The 23,901-nt window shown below is 41.0% G+C and overlaps 1 protein-coding gene across 1 annotated transcript in view; it reads left to right on the forward strand.

The window, feature by feature from the left end:
* The window catches only part of fras1 (Fraser extracellular matrix complex subunit 1), a 303,563-nt gene that overhangs the window by 175,868 nt on the left and 103,794 nt on the right, over window positions 1-23,901 (forward strand). Inside the window, exons 20-27 of the mRNA XM_039621075.1 lie at window positions 5,221-5,376; window positions 7,555-7,701; window positions 9,047-9,193; window positions 11,301-11,441; window positions 11,957-12,097; window positions 12,313-12,453; window positions 16,255-16,540; window positions 19,622-19,706. Of these exons, the coding sequence (XP_039477009.1) occupies window positions 5,221-5,376; window positions 7,555-7,701; window positions 9,047-9,193; window positions 11,301-11,441; window positions 11,957-12,097; window positions 12,313-12,453; window positions 16,255-16,540; window positions 19,622-19,706 (1,244 nt within the window). The remainder of the gene's footprint in view (window positions 1-5,220; window positions 5,377-7,554; window positions 7,702-9,046; window positions 9,194-11,300; window positions 11,442-11,956; window positions 12,098-12,312; window positions 12,454-16,254; window positions 16,541-19,621; window positions 19,707-23,901) is intronic.

Consider the following 23,901-nt stretch of genomic DNA (forward strand, 5'->3'; position numbering starts at 1 on the left):
TATAAATGTTACCTCAGTGTAAAACCTTATCATGAAACTGAACCAGAGATTCGTTCGTTTAATATGTTTAAAACATGAAACTTTCCGAGAAATAATGTTAATGTGTGAAAATACATACATTAAATCCTCCCACTTGTAATGCAGCAGTGTAATTACAACCGAACCAGCGTGGTTAGAAACGCATTAGCATAAGTGGGCGCCTATTTTGTAGTTTCTCACTTTTTCTTCCTCTTGAGATCTTTGATTTCTTTTTTTAGCTGTTTAGTTCCAAACAGCATCGCATATACCTCACTGAACATGACCAAAATGCAAATGAAATAAAGATCCAGGGCAATGTGTGGAAATATGCAGGAGAAATGCAAATCTGTTGACTCATTAGTGTGCAGCGTTTTCCATCAGTTCTCTTGTGCTGATTTTAAACTGAAGGTAAACTGCGTTTTTCCTCAGGGCTTGACTGACAGGGCAGTATCATCTTTATAAAAAACACACACACACACATCCAAACATGCACTATGTTTTTACAGAAAATAAATCGATGAAAAACAGAAATCTAAAGAAAGAAAAGCCTATGAATACGTGTGTTTAGAAAACCATGGAAACTGTGAGTAAAATAAAACATGCCTGCAGGGGAAGGAAAAAATCTTGTTTTAGCCACATGAATAGAAAAAGAGGCAGAAGAGTCTTTTTTCCCCTACTTGGTTTAAAATTGAGGTCATGTTCAGTAGAAGCAGTTTGTGACGCAATCAGGCAACTTGGGAGTTTTGAATTACGCAGTTGAGTACGCACACTCACGCTGGGCTTCTGGTTACATCAAGTTTTGCTTTTACTTATATTTTACTGTTTTTCCCATCTGTGCTGCTGCAGATTAAAACACTTATAAACTCTTTCAGAAGCATAAAAGACTTTGCTGTGCTCTTTCTGCTCTAAAGTTGTGATGCTTCATAAAAACAGAATGTAATGGTTTGAAAATTTCATGAACCCATATTTTATTTGCAAGCGAACATCAAAAATATATTGTTTGTTTAAGCTGACAGATATCAAAGAAGAGTAGGAACAAACCTTTATTCAAAGCAATGAAGACGTCTAAAAACATAAAGTCCATGAAAATGCCAAAGCAAAGCATCCAGTATGATTACAAACAAAGGCTGGAAAGGCAACAAAGGCCAAAGGAAAAGTGAGGCTTTAAATACATCAGTGTTTCTGGTTCACACGTGGCTTCTCTTTTGCACAATAGAGCTTTAAACTGCATGTGTGGATGGCACAGTGAACTGTGGTCACAGTGATGGCATGACGGAAACACGCATGTTTTTTAATGCAATGCTGCTTCAGGGCCAAAGATCATGGTCATCCATGTCATCCATGTCCCTTCCACGCAGAGATTTTTCCAGATACTCTCAATCTCTCGATCATATTATGTACTGTAGATGATGAGATATTCAATGTTTTTGCATTTTCACATTACTCGGAAAATGTTCCACAATTTGTAGACACATTGTTTTGCAGATTGGCAAACCTCTTCTGAGAAATCCAGCCTCTCTAAGATGCTTTTATTAGAAGCAAAATGTTCTTCCAGCTGTTATTTTATAGCGCTGCTTCCTTTTCCATTGAGTTGTTTTGCCCATCCCAACTTCTTTGAGATGTATCTCTGAGATTTTACTGTTAATATAATGTGGCTTTATGAGATTTGCAATCCTTCTGTTTTAATACTTTTTATGTGGCATCCTGACTTTTTTGGAATTGGGTTTGCAGGAGAAGTACATTTCTTTAATATAGTAGTACTTAGTTGCGCAAATGCTAAAGATCACCTAATGGGGTTTTTTTGGCACATCAAATTGTAATATCTGCAAACAGAATTAAAATGATAAATAGTTGGTGATACTTCTTTGTCCACCTCTTTTACTGCTGTCCTCACCATCACATAACTCCCCACTCTGCCTCATTATTTCCACTATACATCGTTATCTCATCACAGACAAATAACTTTAAGGTACCCACCGCTGTGTCAGCCAGACACAACCAAGATACCATCAGATAAAACACCACCAGATGTTCATTGTTCTGTTAATCTTGGCGCCTTTTGGGAGACCCTGCTGCACTTAGTTCTAAGGGTATATATGGGTCTGTGGGTGGGGGTGCGGGTGGGGGGCAGCTTCTTTTCACCCATCACTGGCATTTATCTTACGAGATCACAGTTTTGGAGTTTAAAGGTGTGGAAAACAATAAAGGAATCATATTTACTCTCCTTTTATATCTTTAGTCAGAAATGGTTTGCTTTTAAAATCCTTCCTACTTATTTCTCCTTAATTTTTGCATGTTAGCAACAAACTCTATCGTACTTTTGTTTGCCATGAGCTGATATTTAGTAACTGTTCTCCACCAAACACCAGCATTTGTCTAAAAAAAAATACTGTGTGGTTTTACAAGCGCTCGAACTATCAAAACTTATTGTTGCCACATGCTCGGGCACCATAATGTTGCACCGATTGCTGTTGCTCTGAAGCAAGAAGGATTTGAGTTACCATCTGTCTTATTTTGGATCAAAGTGGGAGTCATTAGGCTCCAAACAGTAGTTTCTCCTTTTTCCTCATCTTAATATACATCTTACCACAAGTAAGCTTTTATTATACTAAGTGAAGGTCTTTCCAGCTTCTTGGATAAGGTCTCTGACCGCTTACTCCGAGAAAGGATGTAAACAAACTGAGAGGAACTCTTTTCAGTCATGTCAGCTCGCTTTGACCACAGTTTTCGGTTAAGTCAGAAACTAAATATACAAATCAAGCAGCATTAAATACCTCTGGTGTTAATTTCTTCCTTTGCCGCTACCTGCTGCCATCGTCTGAGGAAGTAAACGCAGAACAACACGGGACTGCTTTGGATGAATCGCACAGTGGATGGGGCCATTGTCATAATCCATCCTTTTGGATCTCCATTATATCAGATTTTCTTTTAAACGGATTTGAAAGCCCTTAAAAGTTTGCAGGTTTGAGAAAGTCTAAAAAGAAAGCCAAAAGTTTTCAAAGTAAATGGAGAACTTAAATGTGAATGCAGAAGCTCCCTCGCTCTTTCTCCCTTTACCCAGCTTATCACATCTTATTCTATTAAAAATGATTTTATTTTTTCAGTAGAAATAGAGGAACTTGAAGGCTGATTAAACGGAGTTTTGCAGTGAATGGGGAGTGTGGGGATAGTTGGACTGGAACATAAAGGGTTGAGTCTGAATGAACTGAAAAGCAAAGACTGTCGAGCTGGCAGTTGGAGGTTTGGAGGGCGCATGGCAGACGGAGAGCGGGCAGACAGACAGAGAAAAGATGAAGTTTAGAAATCATAAAGGCACGCTGGATTAAAACCTTTGACATGGAGGGTTTAATTAGCAGCAGTAAAGATGGGAGTTACATAGAAATTGGAATAAAGCAGCTGAAGATCATCGAGGTCTGGATGAAATATGACAATAAACACTTTGAATCTTGAACTGAATTGAATTTTGAAACACTGGGGTAGATGCCACATCTAATTGTACAGACTTGTCCTGCCTATTTTTCCTTTTTCTATTTGTCTTAGTTTATTCCATAAGATGTGTGAGAAGGAGAGGCGAGGAGAGACATCGAGATGCAGCTGTGTTGTCTATCCATTGCTTTGTTACAGCCTATTGTTGTGTTTTATGATCAAAGATGTCAGACAAAGATAACTGCTCATGAAAAAGAACATATACATCTATGTGAAAAGTCCTCCTACGGCTTGAAAACACAGAGTAAAAACATTTCTGCAGAGAACACCCCTTTAAATCCTCAGTTAATCAGGCGCTTCAGCAAACTTTGTTCTGTCAGATAAAAACCCTTCAGTACTTCTACATTACTCCAACAATCTGATGATCGACTGTGAGCAGCACTTGGCAAAAGTGGAGAGGAAGAACTCCCTTTTAGTAGGAAGAGACCACTAGCAGAATCAGGCTGAGGGAGTGAAAGCAACGTGCTATGACTGGTTGGGGACGAGGGGAAAGAGAGGAGCGGAATGGAAACCATACTGTATAGGACAGGGCAAAACACAAGCTACAGGAGCGAGAAGATAAAAGTTGACGACATGAGCAGTGCATTATGGGAAGTCCCCCAACAGTCTCAGTCTGAAGCGGAATAACTAAGGAAAGTTTGAGGTCTGGTTGTAAAAGTAGAGAGAGTCTCTGTCTCTTGAACCCAAGCTGGGAGCTGATTCCACAGAAGAGGAGCCTGAAAGCTGAAGCGTCCACCTCCCATTCTACGTTTGGAAACCACAAATTAACCTGCAGTCTGACAGTGAAGTGCTCTGTTGGGGTGATACAGTACAAGTGGTCTTTAAGATAAGGTGTTGTGTCATTATTCAAGACCTTGTATGTGAGGAGAAGGATTATGAATTCAATTCTGGATTTAACTGGGATACAATAAAGGGAATATCGGAGAAATCTGATCTCTTTCTATATTCTGTTAGTACTTTTCCTCCTCTGTCCAGAAGCATTTTAAGATTTGAGACAACATAGCACACTGACATTGATTATCAGGTCACGGGAAGGAGGAAGCAAAGTGGGTTGGCGTCTCCCTGTCTCTCTCATAATTTAACATATATTTAACTACATCACTGAGGTCATCACTGTGGAGATGCTCCCGAAGTTTTCATCAAAAGAAAGATCAGATTTTTTAAGTAACCACTGATAGTAAGTGGAGCAGACTGCTCCCTAACAGGACCCCTCCAACAACAGATTTTCATTTTAAAATCCTGTTTGAAAACCAATTTTTATTCTTTGGATTTTAAAAAATCATTTGTTTACTTTTTCCTTTTGTTTTATAGGTTTTTATAGCAATTTTATTGTTTTAGCCATGCAGGAATTTTACTACTTTTAAACATGGATATAAATTAATCGACTCAACAAACTAGAGAAATTAAAAAAGCCTGAATAGGTAACCAGGGTACAAAGGGAACAGAGGGAAAGGGAGACATAAGGAGAGAAACTGGAGCTCATGAGCCATTTGTAGTCAGAAACAGCGAGTTGTAACTGATTGGATTCTTTTTGCTTTTCATTTAAACAAAAACCAGCGAGGCGTCTGTTTTGCTTCAGATGCACATCAGCTCGTTTGATTTAGGAAAAGACGTTTTAGCATGGTGTTGAAGAGTGACTGATAATGGCTTACATTTCTGTTTACATTATGAAGATGAAAAAACACAAATCATTCTCTCTGTCTGTTATTTCCACAGAGTGCAGCTCGGACTGCCAGCGCTGCACAGCAGACCTCCAGACGGGCGTCGGCAGCATTTGTCTGTGGTGCAAAGCGCCAAGAATGTGGCTGCTGGGCGATCACTGTGTCTCTCACTGTCCTCTGGGTCATTATGGCTGGCATGGAGCCTGCATCAGTAAGGACTTTTTACTTCTCTGCCTTTGTACAAGAAGGTCAGAGGTCAGGCAGTAGCTTTCTTTAATGTAGGGAAATCTAATCAAAGCTTTTATGTTTTATTCATCAATCAAAGCTAACTCCTTGACCTGGGAGGGCTTGTTTCTCCACCCTCTGCTGACCTGAAAACAACCAGCAGGAGAAACACTTAAATCAAAGTGAATGTTTAAACAAACATTTGCTCTAGAAAAGAATTTCTAATTATCCCGTCATCCTCTTCAAAGCCATCATCCGCATTTTCTCCATTATCCTTATCCTCATCATACCTGCTCATTATTATTATCGTCCTCCTGCTCCTCCTCCTCGTCCTGTGGTTCAGCCGCTGTGCAGCTGTAACAGCCTCCACACTGATCTGCTGCAAATCTGCGCACAGGTTTAAATGCAGAGCGTGAACAGGAAGCCTCTGGCTTTAAGAGTAAAACCTCAGGAGTCTCATTTAGCTTAGCTGCAGGCAGTAGCGTACAAACACATTCATGCACACACACTGACTACAACAGCTATATGAAGAAAGCACAAGATAGATAAAAATAGCTCCCGTGGACACAGAACAAACCTCTCAGTTCAAACATGTGGTACACGACAGGTAGGTGGGTGCATACATTTTATTAGCTACATGTTTGCACATCTGCCTCTTTCCTGGTGCTGATTCAGGTCCGATGATGAATTTTTACCTCAGATTCATATTTTTCTGCCGTGTTTAGTGTGCTTAGATGAACATGAGCAGTGTGTGGTGCTGGGCTGTGCAGTGTGTGAGGATGAGGAGCACATGACTCTGAGTGACTGTGTCCTTGATAATAACGCGACACACTTAATATTTTTAAACTCAACAATTTGGGTTTGAAAAGTCTTTTCCATCCTTCCATTCTCTTAGCCAGTTACTGGGGGAGCTGGGCTAACACATAGAGACAGATAAGGATTCACATTGATGTTGTTGGACTGTTGGACTGAGGGAGTACCTGGAGAGAACCCACAGAAGCACAGGGAGAACATGCACACTTCAAAACAAAACACAGCAGCGGGGCGTCGTCAGATTTGAACTCTGGGCCTTCTTGCTGCAAGGCAACAGCTAACAGCTGAACCACTGTGCTGCCTTTTGTCATCAAGAAACTGATGATTCAGTGTTGTGTCCAGCTGTTTTTGAGAACTTCAAAGAGGGTTCATAACTTAGAAAACCTTTTCCGTCTGAGTTTTTCCTGTATTGCAATTCAGAAAAAGCCAAGGCACTCTCTTTAACAGTCAAAACTACTAAAATGACTTTATTCTCACCACAGGGTCATGTTTAACATTAGAATTGACCACAGTTTGTCATTAAAAACTAACTGCCGTCATTAAGGAAGTAAACACAGATAAACAAAGGGCTACGTTTACTGTCACAATCGATCCTTTTGGATCATTGTCTTTCTGATATCTTCTCCAATATATCAGATTATCTTTTTTGTAAGCTCTTAAAAGTTTACAGGTTTGAGAAAGTCTAAATAGAAAGCCACAAGTTTCTATTTTATTAAAAATGACTTTATTTTTTCAGTAGAAATAGACGAACTTGAAGGCTGATTAAGCTGAGTTTTACAGTGAATGGACAGTCTGGGGATAGTTGGACTGGAACATAAAGGGTTGAGTCTGAATGAACCGAAAAGCAAAGACTGTCGAGCTGGCAGTTGGAGGTTTGGAGGGCGCATGGCAGACAGAGAGCGGCAGACAGACAGAGAAAAGATGAAGTTTAGAAATCATAAAGGCACGCTGGATTAAAACCTTTGACATGGAGGGTTTAATTAGCAGCACAGAAATTCCATAGAAATTGGAACAAAACAATCGACAAACGTCAAGGACGTCAAGGTGATGCTGAGATCACACAAACACAGACACCACTTCCCTTTTTTTTGAGCTGTTTACAGCCTTTTGTTGCCCCCATCCCAACATGTTCCTGCCATCAAAATCTAAGTGAGCCAGTATTCTTCATAAAGTAATAAAATGACTCATTTTAAATATTTGATATGTTTTCAATGTTAAACTACGAGTAAAATATCAAATCACCGCATTCTGTTCTTATTTACATTTAACACGGTCTGACAGGCTTTTGGGAATTTGGGTTATATTTCTATGTCCCTGCATGTCCATAAAAGGTGTTACTTTTTTTACCCAGGATGCCATCCATCATGCGAGGCCTGCAGTGGGGCTGGGCTGCTCTCTTGTACTTCCTGCCCTGCCAACAGCGTTCTCTTGCCATCTGGACTTTGTGCCCCCAAATGTCCCCTTGGATACTATAACAATGGCCAAAGGATCTGCCAGGGTTAGTGAAAGCAAACACACACACGCACGCACACACACACACACACACACACACACACACACACACACACACACACACACACACACACACAAAGAAGCTTACTGTGAATGTTAAAAATATGTCTTTGCCGTGTTCCTTTCCTGTTAGCTGCATTCTATGTTTGCACTGAGAAGTCTTTAAAAGATGGACATACCCATGGTGACATCAAGGGAATCCATAACTTGCATGGCATTGCATATATAACCGCTAATGAGTGTCTAATTAAATCATTTACAAACTTCTTCGACACATCAGGCAATATTAATGGTAAAATTATTTAATTAAAATGCCCCAAAAAGCACCAAAACCACAAACACAGCCAAAAAAGTCTAGTTCAGAGACTCCGGTTAGTGGAGGTGAAGCCTAGCAGACAGCTACAGGCTACAGACAAGGGCCACACACTGATTTTCAGCTCCAACACAGGCAACAATGTTGGATGAGTTATTAAAAATAATAATCCTGGTACGGTTGTTATAAAGAAGGATACTATCCACAGAGACCTAAAGCTGTAAAAACGTGTTTCTGCTGTAAATGTGGACATTTTAACGTGGAAGTTGATGGGTATTAGCTTACCGCTGCTTTTTAGCTTGTCACAACTCAGAAAACAGAGCTAAATGCAGCACTCAGGTACAGAAAGCCAAAAAGCCAACTTGTTGTTTGCGTGAAACGAGTTCACCTACAAGTCAGGCAGATAAAATTGAACGAATTGCCTGAATTGAATTCCAGACAGAGTGGGCAGAGGGCGAAAACAGGCACAAACAAAACAGGACCATTCATGGCACAAAAGTTTAGTGAAAGTTAACAAAGACCGTCTGGCAGAAAATGAATGGCGAGTCGGTGGAATATACACGGAAAGTAATGAGTGAAGCGGAGAAGCCGGTGGGAAAGTGAGGCAGGGAGTCATGAAAACGGGCCATCAACACCACAAGAATGCTAAGACGATATTTTTACAATACACAGAGATCCCAGACTCAATGAACAAGTGAGCGAGTGCATGTGTAGTTAGTTGGTGTTTTAATTACTCAGTACTCCTTCAGTTCTGTTTGTGTTGTGAGGGCGCTGAAGCCTCTTTAAGCTGCGAGAGGTGGGGTACATCCTGGTCAGACTACCAGCTTATTACAGTGCTAACACAGAAGGTCAATTTAGAATCACTTATTAACCTCACATGCACGTGTTTAGGAGGAATTTTGGCAATCCCTGCATCTGGCACAGCGACATTCAGGCAGTTTATGGTGTTGGCAGTTGTTTCACATTTTGTCACTGAGCCTTTCCTCACTAGTCCGTCAACCTTTTCTGTTCTCTGCAGCATGTGACAGCCAGTGCCTGACGTGCGAGATGCCCGGGGTTTGTACGTCCTGCCGTGACCCGGCCAAGGTGCTGCTGTTCGGAGAATGCCAGTACGACAGCTGCGCCCATCAGTACTACCTCAACACCACGACCCGCACCTGCAGAGGTACGCTGCCAAGTCGCCTGACAACCTCACAGAAAATGCACTGGTGCAGTGAGGCAAGGGGGATTAATAATGAGGATATGCAGTGCACCCTTTATGATATTCATAAATTGCTCTCCATCCATATTGCATGTAGTGTAGTGTGCTACATTGAGTTTATAGGCTCCATCAATCAAGTAATAAACTGTAGAACCAGGTATGCAAATGCTAAACATTGTGTGTGCATTTTAGCTCAGTATTACATCTTCCTGTGCACAAAGTGATGAATGAGCCTCAGGGGATCCCGGGCCTGAATGAATAGCTTGCCCTGTTTTCACTCTGCTTACAACACCTCTGTTTATATATTTAAATATCCACTAATCAGCCCTGCGTGCATTTTTTCAGGCTGGAACTCAATAATAAGACATGTGAAAATATGTTTTTCATCCATTTTCCTTTTTCTGGATCAAAGAATAATGCATAAGAGTTAATTTCAGCCCAGTCCTGTTGTTACGCTGATGTACCATATGCTTTAATTCACAGTAAGTTATTTCACATAAAGCAGAAATCACCTAGTAGACTTCCCTTTATCACTGATTCAGTCCAGTGCAGTAAGATTTTTCCAGGTATCAGGGGCCCAAAGGAACCGGTCCCGGAGGCTGAACCAACGCTGCACATGTCTGTTATGGGATTTAGAAGCTAAGCTAGCTGCTCCGGGCTAAATAAACATTTTGATTCCCTCTGAGCCAGCGAGCAGCGCCTCCTACTTAGACAGGTGGTTTTTAGCCATCCAGCTCATGATGGTGTTTATCCCGCTGGTTAATCCACTGAACCTTAGATGCACCCAGAGTGTTAAAAGCACCACGGCTAACAGCTCTCTCAAAAACCAAAACAGCTTCGAGAAACCTCTGGGAGCTTTCATTTCACAGCCTCGGGGGAGCTTTCAAAGTTCTCAGAGAGAGTCTCTTACAAACCCTTAAGCACTACCAAAACCTACATTTGTTCGGCTTTATCAGTGATCTTTGTCTATTGAGAAATCCCCCATTTACATCCCAGATCCCACCGTTTGCCTCCCACTCTCCCACTATCACCTAAAAACAAAGGTAGACGCTGAAGACAGACTAAGAGATGAACCAGTTTTCATGGTGGCTTTTAAACAAAATGACGAAATTATATATATTATATATATTTTGCCATAATATAAACAAAAAAAATCAAAGATTGGCCTCAAGGAAAACTTGCATGAGGAATCTAGAATATTACTTAACTTAGCTTCACAGCAGTAGGTCCAAACATCCATCTCAGCTGCATACTGTATATTTAAGGAAGGACGTTGCCACCATGTTATTAGCCATAGGTTTGTAAAGCATACTGGATCACTGTGTTTGTTTTATTGAAGACTGAGGTGATTTGTGGATGAAAGGCTGGAGTTATCAGCAGACTGTCAATTACTAGAACCAAAACGGAAGAAAAATGTCTTGGACAAGCACCAAGCCATGTTATTACTCAGATCGTTTCATTTAAAGTGATCTGAAAGGCACCAACACCACAAAGATGGCGTCAGGTCCACTTCACTGACTCACATTAACGGCAGTAATGCCCAGACACCAATCGCCAATCGGACATGGGTCCCTTTTTCAGTTTGATGTGTTCAGAAGTTTTCTGGGCTACAGTTATGGCTAATTTGTATATTTGATATGTTTTAAGAAAATGTAGCATTTTAATCCGTTTTTGTTTTGTTTGTTTTCACAAACGGTGTTTCACTGTATGTGTAGTTGCTCTACAAACTGTATATCCTGCTTAGTTTCATCTTCAGGTTTAATACAAATGTAGAAGGTCATACAAGCATGAAGAGTCCCAACTGTGCTTCATTTTCATTCCTGTATTAATTGTGCACAGGACAAACAACAGATGTGCAGGTGATGAGAGAGAAAGAAGCACAAATGGCTTTAAAATCAATCCCATAGAGAAAAAAAGTTGATTAATCTCTTTTGGTCTCTCGCCCTCCCTCTCTTCTGTTCTGTTCTCACCTCTAAAATCCCCTCACTTCTAATCCCAATGTCCCAACACACGCATGCACGTACACCTCCTCCTCTCACTCCTTTTCTGCTACCGTCCATCCTTTTTGCAGAGTGTGACTGGAGCTGCAACGCCTGTAAAGGCCCCCTGAGGACTGACTGCCTGCAGTGCATGGAGGGCTACGTGTTGCAGGGGGGAGTGTGCACACAGGGGTGCTCCTTTGGCTCCTATCGGGACGGAGACAGATGCCTCGGTCAGTCCAACAAAAAGCAGATAAATTGACCCACTTCACATGCAGTCAGTGCTATTGTAGCTGCACAAAGAGCTTCCTCTGGGCTTTTACACTGTTGTTTGTACATTTGTGTCCATTTGAAGTTGTTTTTCCTAATCGATTGTTAACGCAGCCAATCCTAATAGAGCAGATAATCAACTGCAGCTGAACTAAAAGGTTCCTTAAAAGAGCTTTTATATGTAGAAGTTGTATGAACTGGCCAAATCCACTACATGGACTGGTGTATAGCGCTTTTCTACTCTCAGCAAGCCTCATTCACTCAGTCACACAGATTCATACAAGCCTAAGCAAATTCAGATTAATGCATGTGTGCATTTGCAGTCTGTAATACAGCTTCTGTGTGACTCCATGTTACTTGTTTCACTGGTGCTAGTAGCCAAAAAAACAGATTAAGAAAATATCTGGTGATAAAGTAAATAATGTCTTTAAATCAGTTAATATCACTTTTTTTTCAAGTGTTTTGCTCTCTGCGGCAGGCTGTGATGATCACTGCTTGGACTGTCGAGGTCCTGGACAGTGCCAGGAATGCCAGCCTCCCTACGCCACGCTGCACGGCCAGTGTGTGCTCGAATGTGGCAGAAACTACTTCCTGGATGCATCTTCCAAAGCTTGCACATGTAAGAATATACATCGTCTTTTTCTTCTATTTCTATATGTAGTGATAGACTTTTAAAGATGGTTTTTATGAAGATCAGAGTATTAATTTAGTTTGAAAATAAACGTATAATAGAAATTTAAAACCTCAGATCTCAGGACAGCGAAAGTAAAAGTTGAAGACTTGTGCAAAACAAAAAGAAACATTTTTCTAAACCTTTGAATAATTTTCCTTTAGCTTGCTCGTCCGACTGCGTGCTCTGTGACGGGATCGGACTCTGCAGAGCTTGTCGTAATCAGACCTACCTCATGGAAGGATACTGCACTCCCGACTGTGGACATGGATATTACGCAGACCAGAAGACCAGGACCTGTCACGGTAATAACATGATGCTTTTGTTGGTTATAAAAAAGCAAACAGTTATCATTACATAGCAGAAAAGTCCTTTAATTTATTGATAGAAAGCTCCCAGACTTCAAATCTGTTAACCCTGAAAAGAATAATTGTGTAAATACAGTTTAAAGACCAACAGTAGGTGAATTCTGCAGCAGTTTGCAGCCAAACTGGGAGGCCTGGGGGTAGGTCCAGGTCACATTGGAGCGATCACTCTCGCTCTCAGCTGGGAGGTTTCTATACTGAGCACAGCATCATGTATCAAGCACTGCACCAGTGGGAGCTTTTTTCTTATATGCAAATAAACTAAAGATGCCCACATAAATAATGCAAATGACCACAAGACATTACATAAAAGCAAATTTACATTGCTCCCAGAAAAAGTGTGTGATGCTGTGGAGGAGGTTAAGCTGCAAAATGTTAATGTCCCTCCAAAAATAAAGTTTGTACAGTGGTCCCTCGCAATAACGCGGTTCACCTTTCGCGGCCTCGCTGTTTCGCTGAATTTTTTGTGTGTGCAATTTTGTTGTTGTTTTTTTTGTTTTTTTACAGCGCATTGTGTTCTGCATCCTTATTGGCTGTAGACCATTGTCAATCACTCTCGTGCTGTGTCTTCTGTACAGTACAGAATGTGTTCAGCTTGTCAAATTTACATAAATCTTTTATCGCTAGCAGTGTGACTCTGAAGTGCTGCACTGTATGTTTGTAAGTTTTCTCCCCAGCAAACACAACAATGTCGACGAAACGTTTTGCACCCTCAGAGGCACCTGCAGGTGCCTTTGGTTTCATTCTACAATACTGGACTTTTTTTTTCCACGAAGGTTTGAACTTTGAGAGTATTTAAACAAGAGAGTCTTAAGACAGCTATAATAATTGTAAAAAATGGCTCCTTCGTGGATTTCACCTATTGTGGGTTATTTTTGGAACGTAACTCCCGGGATAAACGTGGGACCACTGTACAGTAAAACATGTTGTCAGTTTGAAGTTACACAGCAACAAATGTCATGATAAAGTTTCACCAGCAGCTCGTACTTTTGTGTTGCAGTGGTGGTTTTATTGTGACACACTCGACTCAATGAGCAGTTGGTCACGGCAGTCCTCGGTCACGTTGTGCAGCTCAGTGCTGAACTGTGGTCAGATGGTCACTCTGACGCTAATGAGTGACCCGTCAATCACACATGGGGTGTGCTGTGTTTCAAATTTGGCAAGCAGCTTTTTTTAGACCAATTACAGCACTCATCCGTATCGTGCTGGGCACCTATTTTAGGTTAACAAGACCGTATCAGTGTAAAGGAATGGGGAGACAGCCATGATTGCAGTTACTGCCAGGACGTCGAGTCTTGCATAAGAAAAAACAGCTATTCTCTAAAATTAAGGTTAAAAAGGTTTAATTCCCAAAGGTATGCTTCTGCTGATGGCTCAATCTCATCAGATGAGCCAGAGACGTTCATCCAACACATGAACATATTTGGCTCATTTGATGGAATGAAACAATAAACACTCACCTGCATAGATATTGCTATAAATAGTAGAAAGCTGCAGCTGTTGAGAACTTTAGCTGTGTGCTTGCATCAGTGCAACAGGATCATATGGTCCACATTTGTGGCTGCTGTAAGGGAGAGGACGTTATTAGCTGGGATAGGCTCAATTTCATATGATGGATGGACGAATGGATGGATGGATGGATGGATGGATGGATGGAGTGTGAAAGATTTGTGCCTATCCATTGGTTAGATGGTGGACTATACCCAACGTGATACCCCATTCTCAGCCCATCCCTCTTCCAAGCCTGGTCCTACAGTTTCTGTCAACTCGATGGGGAAAAACTAAAGACATTATTAACCTTTCATACCTGAAGAAAACCCAGTTATTATTTAGTGTATTTGTGTCCAAATACCCCTCTAAGCCTGATCATTTAAAAGAACAGATACAGTGATTCCAGTTGAAGATAAAGGTTTTAGCTACTGTAATATAGTAGTAGTAATATATCAGACCTAAAAGGCTTCAATTGTATTTTTCACAAGAAACTCACAACCAAGCAGACCAGTTATATATTTTCAGTAGGTAGGCTTTGTGACCGCAGTTAAATGTTTGTAACATAAAGAGCATGTTAATATATTTGAGTCAGGACCACAATTTTTCATTTCCATGTCAGTTTTTCCTGTTTTTTAAAACTTTTGGGAGTGACTATGATTGGTCCATTCACAGTTAAGGCAAAGAGTCTGTGGTGATGTAATAGAAGTCTATACGTTCTCCTGGTTTTCTTTTTTACCAGTCCATAAAAAAAGTATTTAAGATGGAATAAAAAAGTCTTGGTTACTTTTAGCAGAGGGCCTAAACTTTACTGATGGTTGTTATTGAAAGGAAAAACCTTCCATGCATTGAAAACCAGAGGAGTGGGAACAGAAGCAAGATAAGAGACTATGCCATTGAATACGTCAGATACCGCTTGCATAAGCTTCAGTGTGCAGTAGGCAAGCGTGAGGAACGTAAATAAACTATCAATCAGACTCTATGCAGAGGTGACAAAGGTCCATAGAACTTCATCTTATGAAGTCAAATTTGAAAACTGCTAACAAATGTAAGTCTTTGCAGGTCAAATATAAAGATACTGGAAGAACTGGGAGCTAAGACTGCTAACATCTGTCTGAAATTAGAAGGTTCCTGTTGGTGACTTATTAATTGGTCCTCCTGAATAAGACTGGGAAGGCTTTGTCTGCAGAGTTAGGTTGTTAAAGGAGTTTTGTACTTTAATTTTTTTCCTCTTTTATCTTAAAACAACCCGCAGGCTGAAATGCCCGAGGCCTCGAGGAGCAGACTGTAGTTCTTAATGAAAAGTGACAAAGCATATTTATAATTAAGAAATATATTATCACGCACTTTCTGATAAATGCGTTTTCTTGTAAAATAATGAACATTTTTAGCCTTCAGCTAATCCACACGTTAATCAAGTAAAATGGAGAAAAAAATTGCTCTTTTAAAAAAAACATTTTTTGCCAGCCCCCCCCCCCAAAAAAAAGTTCAGGAACTATTGCTTTAAATTATAGAGTTATTCTCATTTGGAAGTATAATTACATGGCCCAGAGTTTGAGATTTAAGCATGGCTGCTGGCATCATTACGGGAGGTATAATGAGATTAGGGTGGCATCTCAAAAAGAGCTGATCTTTAAAAAGTTCCCCAACAAAGTCAGCACCAATTAGAGCCAACTTCTAAAATGCCACGCCAAGACCGAGATGTCTCACTCGTGATATGTCTGCCATTTCTCCCACACGCACTTTTTTTCATTTTCACTTTATAACCTCCTCTCAACCTCTACGCCGACCGACTTCTATTCAGCTACAACTCCATGCCAACAGATATTTAAAGAAGGCATTAAAATGTATTAATGAAGATAATTGGATGCTTTTTGAAACCAAATTATCATTGTACACTGGTTATTAGTCCAATTACTTTGATGGCTTTTTTCAGTAAATCATTCACAAATGTACTTTTGATGCTGTGCATGGTTTAAACTGTACTCAGTATTTCTATATCTGATTATTTTCCTACCTTCCAAGTTCCCATTCTTTTATTAAAAAATACTCGCTGATAATCCAGTTTTGCGTTAATCTTGTTTTGGAGGATCCGTGACGATGAATTTCCCCACAGGTATAAGAAGGTTTACTATTTGTTGTGTATTTCACAACAAGGATGTAAAATGTACTGTAAGTGAATTTACTTTCATTTCACCAGCTTGGCTTTAATAAGGTTATTGATTTGAGTTTTTCTTTTCTTGGTCCTCTCAGTGAACGCCCACTCGCCTGCCCTCCATGTCAACGGGTCCCTGCTGGTTCCCTTTGATGGTTTTGCCCCGCTGCTCCCCACCCTGCTGCAGGTGAAAGACCCAGACAGTCCGTCTGAGCAGCTGATCTTTCAGCTTGTTCAGAAGCCGAGTAACGGACGGCTGGTCCTGTTCAGAGGGGAGGAAGGTGAAGAGACGGGAGGCCGAGAAATAAAGAAGGACGACACGTTCACGTGGGCAGAGCTGAGACACGGACGGGTCCGATTCCAATACCAGAAAGACAAAGACAGGTCAGTAAGACGGACGAAACGTTTTCCGCCTTTTGCCTGGAAGTATTTTTCTGAGACATGAGTTTGACACAATAGTTGGACAGTATTCAGTCACAGAGCTACTATACTTATACTTGTTTAACGATAATTTATGATTTTTTGGGTGGCAGGCGCTGCTTTGCCACGGTGTGCAATTTTGTAACTCCATCTATATACAGCAAAAATCTTACCTAACTTAATCTAAGCCCTGGATGGTAATCTAACGGACTGCTTCTACTGTCCTGGGTATTTTTCATGATCATTCTGATTATATCTTTACTTTGTGCCTTCGCTGTCCCAAAATGGCCACCAAGTAATGAGGATTTATTTTGGTGGAAGAGGCATTAGGCAGTGACAGGACTAAGGACTAATTCATAGTGCAAAACCAGAGATAAGACACATACAGGGATGGATGATTTAGCCAACCTTGATTAAAGGACAGATATTAGATGAAATGGTACCAAGATATTTCTTTTTTTTGTAGTTCTTTCTCTTTTTTCAAGCATTTTTTTATGTGCAAAAACAATTAACGGGAAAGCAAAGGTAATAAGATGTCTTAGCGAGCCTAACGCGACTTAACAACTTAACATCGGTTAGTAGAACCTGGTTTTGTTGGCGTCATTGAGTGATGACCTCCAGATCCCAACCAGCTGGTTCTCAGCTGAGGGTGAAGCATCTGACATGAGAAATAGTACATCAGGTGGGTCTCAGCTGGGTGGACACCCCTCCACTTGCTGCCCTAGGTGGAGAACTTTTAGTACCTCAGGGTCTTATTCATGAGTCAGAGTTGAGTGCAGTGGGGAATGCAGACTCTGTACTGGTCTGTTGTGGTGACGAAAGGTCTGTCTACTGGCCGATCTACATTCCTACTTTGACCTATGACTGTGAACTGTGGGTGGTGACCAAAAGAATCAGATCGTGGATACGCAGCAGACATGAGCTTCCTTTGATGACCAGAATGCCTCTTGGGTAAATCCAGGGAGGGGGGTATGGTGCATCCCCTGCAAAAGCTGGAGGTGGTGTCTGGGGAAAAGGAGGTCTGGGCATGTCTCCTTAGATCCTTCTGACATAATCACTATAACTGTTATTGCCCAAACTGGGCAGCTTATCCCAAAGCCTGGATAAAACTATCCCTTTAAACTCGTCATCTCCTTCCTTCTCGTTAATGACTACCCTGACATTTAATTTTTCACTCCTTGTCAAAGTTTCCTGTTTGATTTATGCTGCTTCTTGGCTCCAAAGTTCATTTCTATTAACCTGAACATGGATGTGAGATGCATTACATTTACATGTTTGGGTTAATGTGGTCAAATTTGCATAATCTGCATTTCTTTCTTTCTGTTTGACCCCAGTCTGAGTGCACTCCGTGCCGGGAATCACAGAAGCTGCAGATACGTGTAGACAGCAGAAAGCAGACATTAAAGAGTGCTGGCCTGTGACATCCTGAAAGGAAAACAAAGCAGCTGAAAATGAAAGAAAAGGCAGTCTTATGTTAATGGATGAAAAATGTTGCCCATTCTTCTCTGCAGCCTCTCCTCTGTCGCTGTGTTTGGGACAGATGTCCATTCACTCAGTCTGAATGGACAGAGCAGTCGTATTGGTCAATCCTGACTCAGCTGGTCAGGCCTAAAATGGCAGCATGCCAACGAATTAGCAAAATGTGATCCTCTGTTCAGGTTTAAGCCATTAGATTAATGGAGACAGAAAAATGTAAAGCTCCAAATGAGATTAAATCTGCCATATTTTTCAAATTATGTCAAGCAGAGGATGACGGCTGTAGACCCAGAACAGCAAGCACATGGTAACAGGTTTTAATTCCCGTAAGAGGAGATGTGTCCATCAGAAAAAACCCCAAAAACATGTGCTGCGTTCAGATGATGGTGGGAAAAAATGGATGAATGATGAATAAAAAGATTAAATGTTGTTTGCTGTTACAGACAAACTCTTTTGAGCTTTCAAAAGGAGTTATTTTCATTCACGAGTGCCTGAGAAAAACATGCCATGGGTCAAGACGCTAACATAAAATGAATTTTATTTTTTTGAGTGGTAGACTTTACTACTGAGGAGAAATACACATATTTGCACAGATCAGAAGCCTTTCCACTTGTCTCAAGGCTGCATTTAAAAAAATCTTTCTCTCATCTATAATGAAGTGAAGACATGTACCAGCAACAGCAACACTCTGCACACAAAATGAGATTTACAACTTCAATGACTATTTTTCAGAAATATATTCTATGTTACTTTAATATAACTCCATACTTTACGTGTATCTGGGCTGTTTCTGTGGCCATTCAGCCACTGTAGAGCCACAGTGAGAGTTTGGTGTGTTTTACTGGCAATAAGTCAGGGATTATTTCTCTCCACTAGCTTGAGAACATCTCAGCATCTCTGCAGGAAGAGACGTCCAGACCAAAAGCAGGAAGTGAAACTAAAACGAGATGGGTGAGCATGTGAAGACCGGCATTAAACGTGGTGCCAGTGAGGCAGGAGAAACTAGAAACACATGGACCCGAGGACCATGACGGTTAAAACTATTAGGAAAACAACCTTCAGCAGACTTTTGTCAGCAACTTTCAAAGATGCTACTGCAGTCCAAAAAGCACCTAAGCACTTGGCTTTCCTTATAGCATTATTTTCCTTTCTGTCACTAAAACAAACAACCCGCTCAGTTATTTGATCTTCAGACTCTCTGGATGTCTCCCAGCTCCAGCCCTGGGGAATTGTGGGTAATAAGCCTTGGCTTGGAATATGGTAAGGCAGCAGTGTGGGGGGGGGGGCACATTGATGATGATGAGTGTGTGAGAGGGTGGGCTTTTGTGTGTTTGTGATAGCTGACCTCCACTCCCACAGATAACTCACAGGTGATCAGGTCTAATGACTACACAGCATGCTACCCTCACGGGACCCATTTCCCCATTTTCCTCAGCTGCCAACTGAAGCCTGTCACATTTTTAAAGCAGTTTTTAAAGCAATTTCAGAAATAAGGGATAGTGAAGTTTAACCTCCCTACTCCAAGATTTGTCTTCATTTAACATTTCCCCTTTCTTCGTCTTCCTGCAGGAGCGGTGAGTTCACCTTGCGTGTTGCTGATCCCCAGCTGTTTTCCCAACCGAAAACAATTCAAGTCCGAGCCGTGTCCATGCAGGTAAGCAGGCATTTCCTTCAACTCTCCTTTATTTACTGTCATTGACACTGACTTGCTTTTTCTGAAACAGTTTTAAGAGAAATGAACTGACTTGAAAGTGCCATAAAAAAAGCAGTATCATAAATCTGTTCTTCAGGCTACAAATCCAGATACCTAATAAAGGTGGCTGTTTTCACGTTGCAGACCAATGTAGTGACGTTACATGGGGAGAGGAATAGTCTGCCAGGACACATTTGTTTCTAAATTTAGTTCAGTGTGAAATGTAGAAGTTTGTTCTGTGAAATTAAAATGCTGGAAGTCTTTTGTCCTTGTTGAGAAAGTTTACCTCAGAGAGAAAAGACTCCAGTTTGAGAAGGACTGTGTAAATGTGAGGCCTGACTTTGACTGAGCTGTGAGTTTGGACAGATTTTGTCAATATGATGGCATTAGCGATAGCAACTGTGCAAGGTGCATTCATTAAACTCTACAGATTTGCTGTTTGGATTCAAATGATAGCAGGATTCAAAGATAAGTGTGGTCCAATCTGTGGGCACCTGAGTGTGGGGTATTTCATATCCCTGCATGTATTCATAACTTCCTGTTTGCAGTGATGCATATATACTCCTACAGACCACCCAGAGCACCTTTTCTAAGAAACATTCATGCACCTAAATCATTTGATTTAGCTGCTTGGATTAGAGTTCTGACAGGTGGAGCGCAAGTTACCTGGCAGAAAAGTCATGCGGAACTAATGTTTAACATCGGAATCACTTTCACAAAGAAATTTGCGGCAGTTACGTTAATAATATGCGCATCTGCTGCATCCAGCTTTTCGACTACAGCCCACACACATCAACAACAACAACAGGACCTAGTTCATTCCGCCGGCGAGGCGTGATTGCGGATGCTGCTCAGGTAAGTCCGCCTCCCCTGCAGCCGCGCCGCAGACTGCACAATTTAGCAATAAGTATCTTGACAAAGGACACTTTAAGTTGTGGACTGAAGTTAGTAGCAAGCATGCTCTACCTCCTGAGTGACAGGTGACCATTTATCTGGAGGAAAAACATATTTCTAAAGAAAGCTGTGGTCCAAAATCTCAGTGGCTCTCCTTATTACATCACATCTCTAGTTTTAGTACATAAAAACTATACTAACTTTTGTTAACGTCATAGGGCACGAGTCAACTGGATACCGCCATCCTACAGTTAGGTACATGTGGTTAGTTTAAGGCTCAGTCATATTAGAGTGAAAGTAGGACAACGGCCTCCCTGCCACTGGGTTGGTGGTTGCAGTTCATTTTTTAGGCAGTTGTATCTGTAGCTCAGGAGGTAGAGCAGGTTTCTCAGTTGCTTCCATCAGTGTGTGAACGTTAGATAGAAATCAGTCAAGTGTAGAAAAAGTGCTTGTATGAATGGGTTCATTGTATAAAAGCGTCTGTGAGAACTAGAAGCAGTCAGTTCAACATAGGAGCTGCAGATGTATCTGAAACATTCAAGAAACTCACCTGTTGAAATGTTATTGTAGATTTTCTGAGGCCTGTTTAAGCTTTAATAATATTATTTATATTACATGTTTAAATGCATATACTGCTAAGAAATGTGAGATTTGCAGCTCTCACTCTACGACCACTCAAACAGCCACATTTAATCTGATCTGTCAGCTCATATTTTAGAGTGAGCCTGTTTCTCATTCTGCTGCATCATCCCAGCTGATCTGCATTTCTCACTATTTTTTGAGGCTCTCTCTCCGCGGAGTAAAGCCCCGGTGATCGGCCAATGTCAGCCTGAGAGCACGCCTTTATTGATGTCAAGCTGACCTCTGATTCTGGCACAGCTTTAGAAAATAATGAGAAACAAGGGATTAACATGCCCTCTCTGAGAACAGTTGATGGGTTAGTGTTGCACCTGCATTACTGTGCTCGATGTTTATAGAGAAATAGTTAAAAGAAGTTAAAATGTCTCACAAAAGTCCGTGTATGCTACAGTCTTCCAAACAAAATTCCTTTTCTTAAAAAACAGCTTTTTATTGTTTTTATTACAAATGTTAATGATAAAAAATTACTCGAGTACGTGAGGATATTTTTCTTGTGTCAGACACTCTCCTAAAACCTTAAATGAGGATTTTAAATGTTTTTTAGTGTGTATCGTATCCTTGTTGGGTGTTTATCCAACACAGCGTGACCGCTCTATTAAATTTGCCCCCAGGCAAATGAAAGTTGCAGACACTGAGCTCAGGGGGCCGCTTGCAGATGGTGATTGAGTGGTGGTGCTGCATTTGAGTCTGTTTTGGTTGACTTCGCAATTACGCAATCTTATCTGCTTTCTCATACAACATTAGCCGAAGCAGCTGATAAGGAAAGAACAGTAATTTGTGTGTGTCTGTGTTTTGACTGGCACTCCACCAGTTTTCTACCAGTGCAAAATTAATTAATGTCTGCAGCAGATGATTATCGTTTTATGATAACAGTACATAATTATATAAACACCACCGTGTTGCTTTCTTCAGCAGTGCAAATTAGTTCTGGTTAACTTATTATCAGACTATAAAAAGATGTAGGATGAGGCCAGATATCCCATTCTTTGGTATAAAATTTGTGACAAGTGTTTGGAGTTGTTATAAAAGTTATTACTGTTATTAAAAAGTCATGCATTATGTTACATATTTACCACCTTGAAGAAAGCGATTTAAGCCATAGGATACGTGTGACATGGCCTGGATTTTTATGTGGTGTTTGTTTTAAATGTTTGGTTACTCTTACGGATATTTCTTATGTTGCCATCTGCTATCTTGTCTTCATCATTCAAATTTCCACTTTTGTTGTTGCCATAGTTGCTTCACCTTTTCCTGTGCTTTTTACTTCCTGTCTTTGTCTTCTCTCCTTTGTTATTGTCTGTCCCACCTGTGTTTTATTTAGGCTTCAGAGGTCAGATCAGACTAAGGTATCCAGAGTACCAGACTGGGTGCCACTGGTGTTAGCTCAGAACAGGAAACTGAGGCTATGGTTCACACAGGCTGACCAAAATTAGACAATAGAGGAGTGGAAAAACATTGCCTGGTCTGATGAGTCTCGGCATGATGGTAGCATCACAATTTGTTGCAAACAACATGAAGGCATGGATTCATCCTGTAGTGCAGGGGTCCCCAATCCCAGTCCACGAGGGCCGGTGTCCCTGCAGGTTTTAGATGTGTCTTTGATCCATCACAGCTGATTTAAATGGACAAATTACCTTCTCAACATGTCTTGAAGTTCTCCAGAGGCCTGGTAATGAACTAATCATGTGATTCAGGTGTGTTGACCCAGGGTGAGGTCTAAAACCAGCAGGGACACCGGCCCTCGCGGACTGGGATTGGGGACCCCTGCTGTAGTGGATCACCAGTTTAAGCTGGTGTTGGTCATGTAATGGTGGGAGGGTTATTTTCCTGAGAAACTTTGGGCCCCTTAATGCCACCTGACCTTCATTTAAACATTTAAACACCACAGCCCACCTGAGTATTGTTTCTGACCATGTCCATCCCGTTATGACCACATTTTTGATGGCTGCTTCCAGCAGGATAATGTCATTAAGCTCAAATTACCTCAAGTGGGTTTCTTCAACTTGAGAATGAGTTCACTGCACTTAGGTGGCCTCCACAGTCACCTTTAGGATGTAGCGATGAAAAAAAAAAGCAAAAATACAACAATTTGAAAAAAACAACATATTATTGCAGGAGTCAAAAGTCCCTCACTGACAGCTTAGAGAAGCAGCTTTAACCATACTTTCAGCAAATAATAAACATCATTAGAAATACAGTACTCAATCCCAAAAAAATGAATAAGTTAAACCAATATTATATTAATGTAACTGAAAATAACAAGTCATTTATTGATAAAACCCTTTTTTATGGTGTTTCAAGCAATGATTGAAAGGATTGAAATGATTGTTGCACCGTGATATTCTTCAAACCAGTGAGCAGAGTACCTGTCTTATTCCCCCTGCTTACTACAAGCTCTATTCGCCAATACTGCTACCACAAGATGTTGTTAAAGGGTCTACAAAACAACCAGTGATTCTTCTATAGAAGCAGGACTGGGTATAATTGGAGGCTACAGCGGTACAAGCCTGACTGCTCATCACTGTTAGCTGTTGAAGATCGGGCTCCCGCTGCTGGGCCGGGTTCAGCATGCACTCAGTTTTAAATAATGTCGCTCCGTGTTCTTAGTTTAGCTTTGTGTTAC

Source organism: Oreochromis aureus, linkage group 12 (assembly GCF_013358895.1).
Source record: "Oreochromis aureus strain Israel breed Guangdong linkage group 12, ZZ_aureus, whole genome shotgun sequence".
Taxonomy (NCBI): Eukaryota; Metazoa; Chordata; class Actinopteri; order Cichliformes; family Cichlidae; genus Oreochromis; species Oreochromis aureus.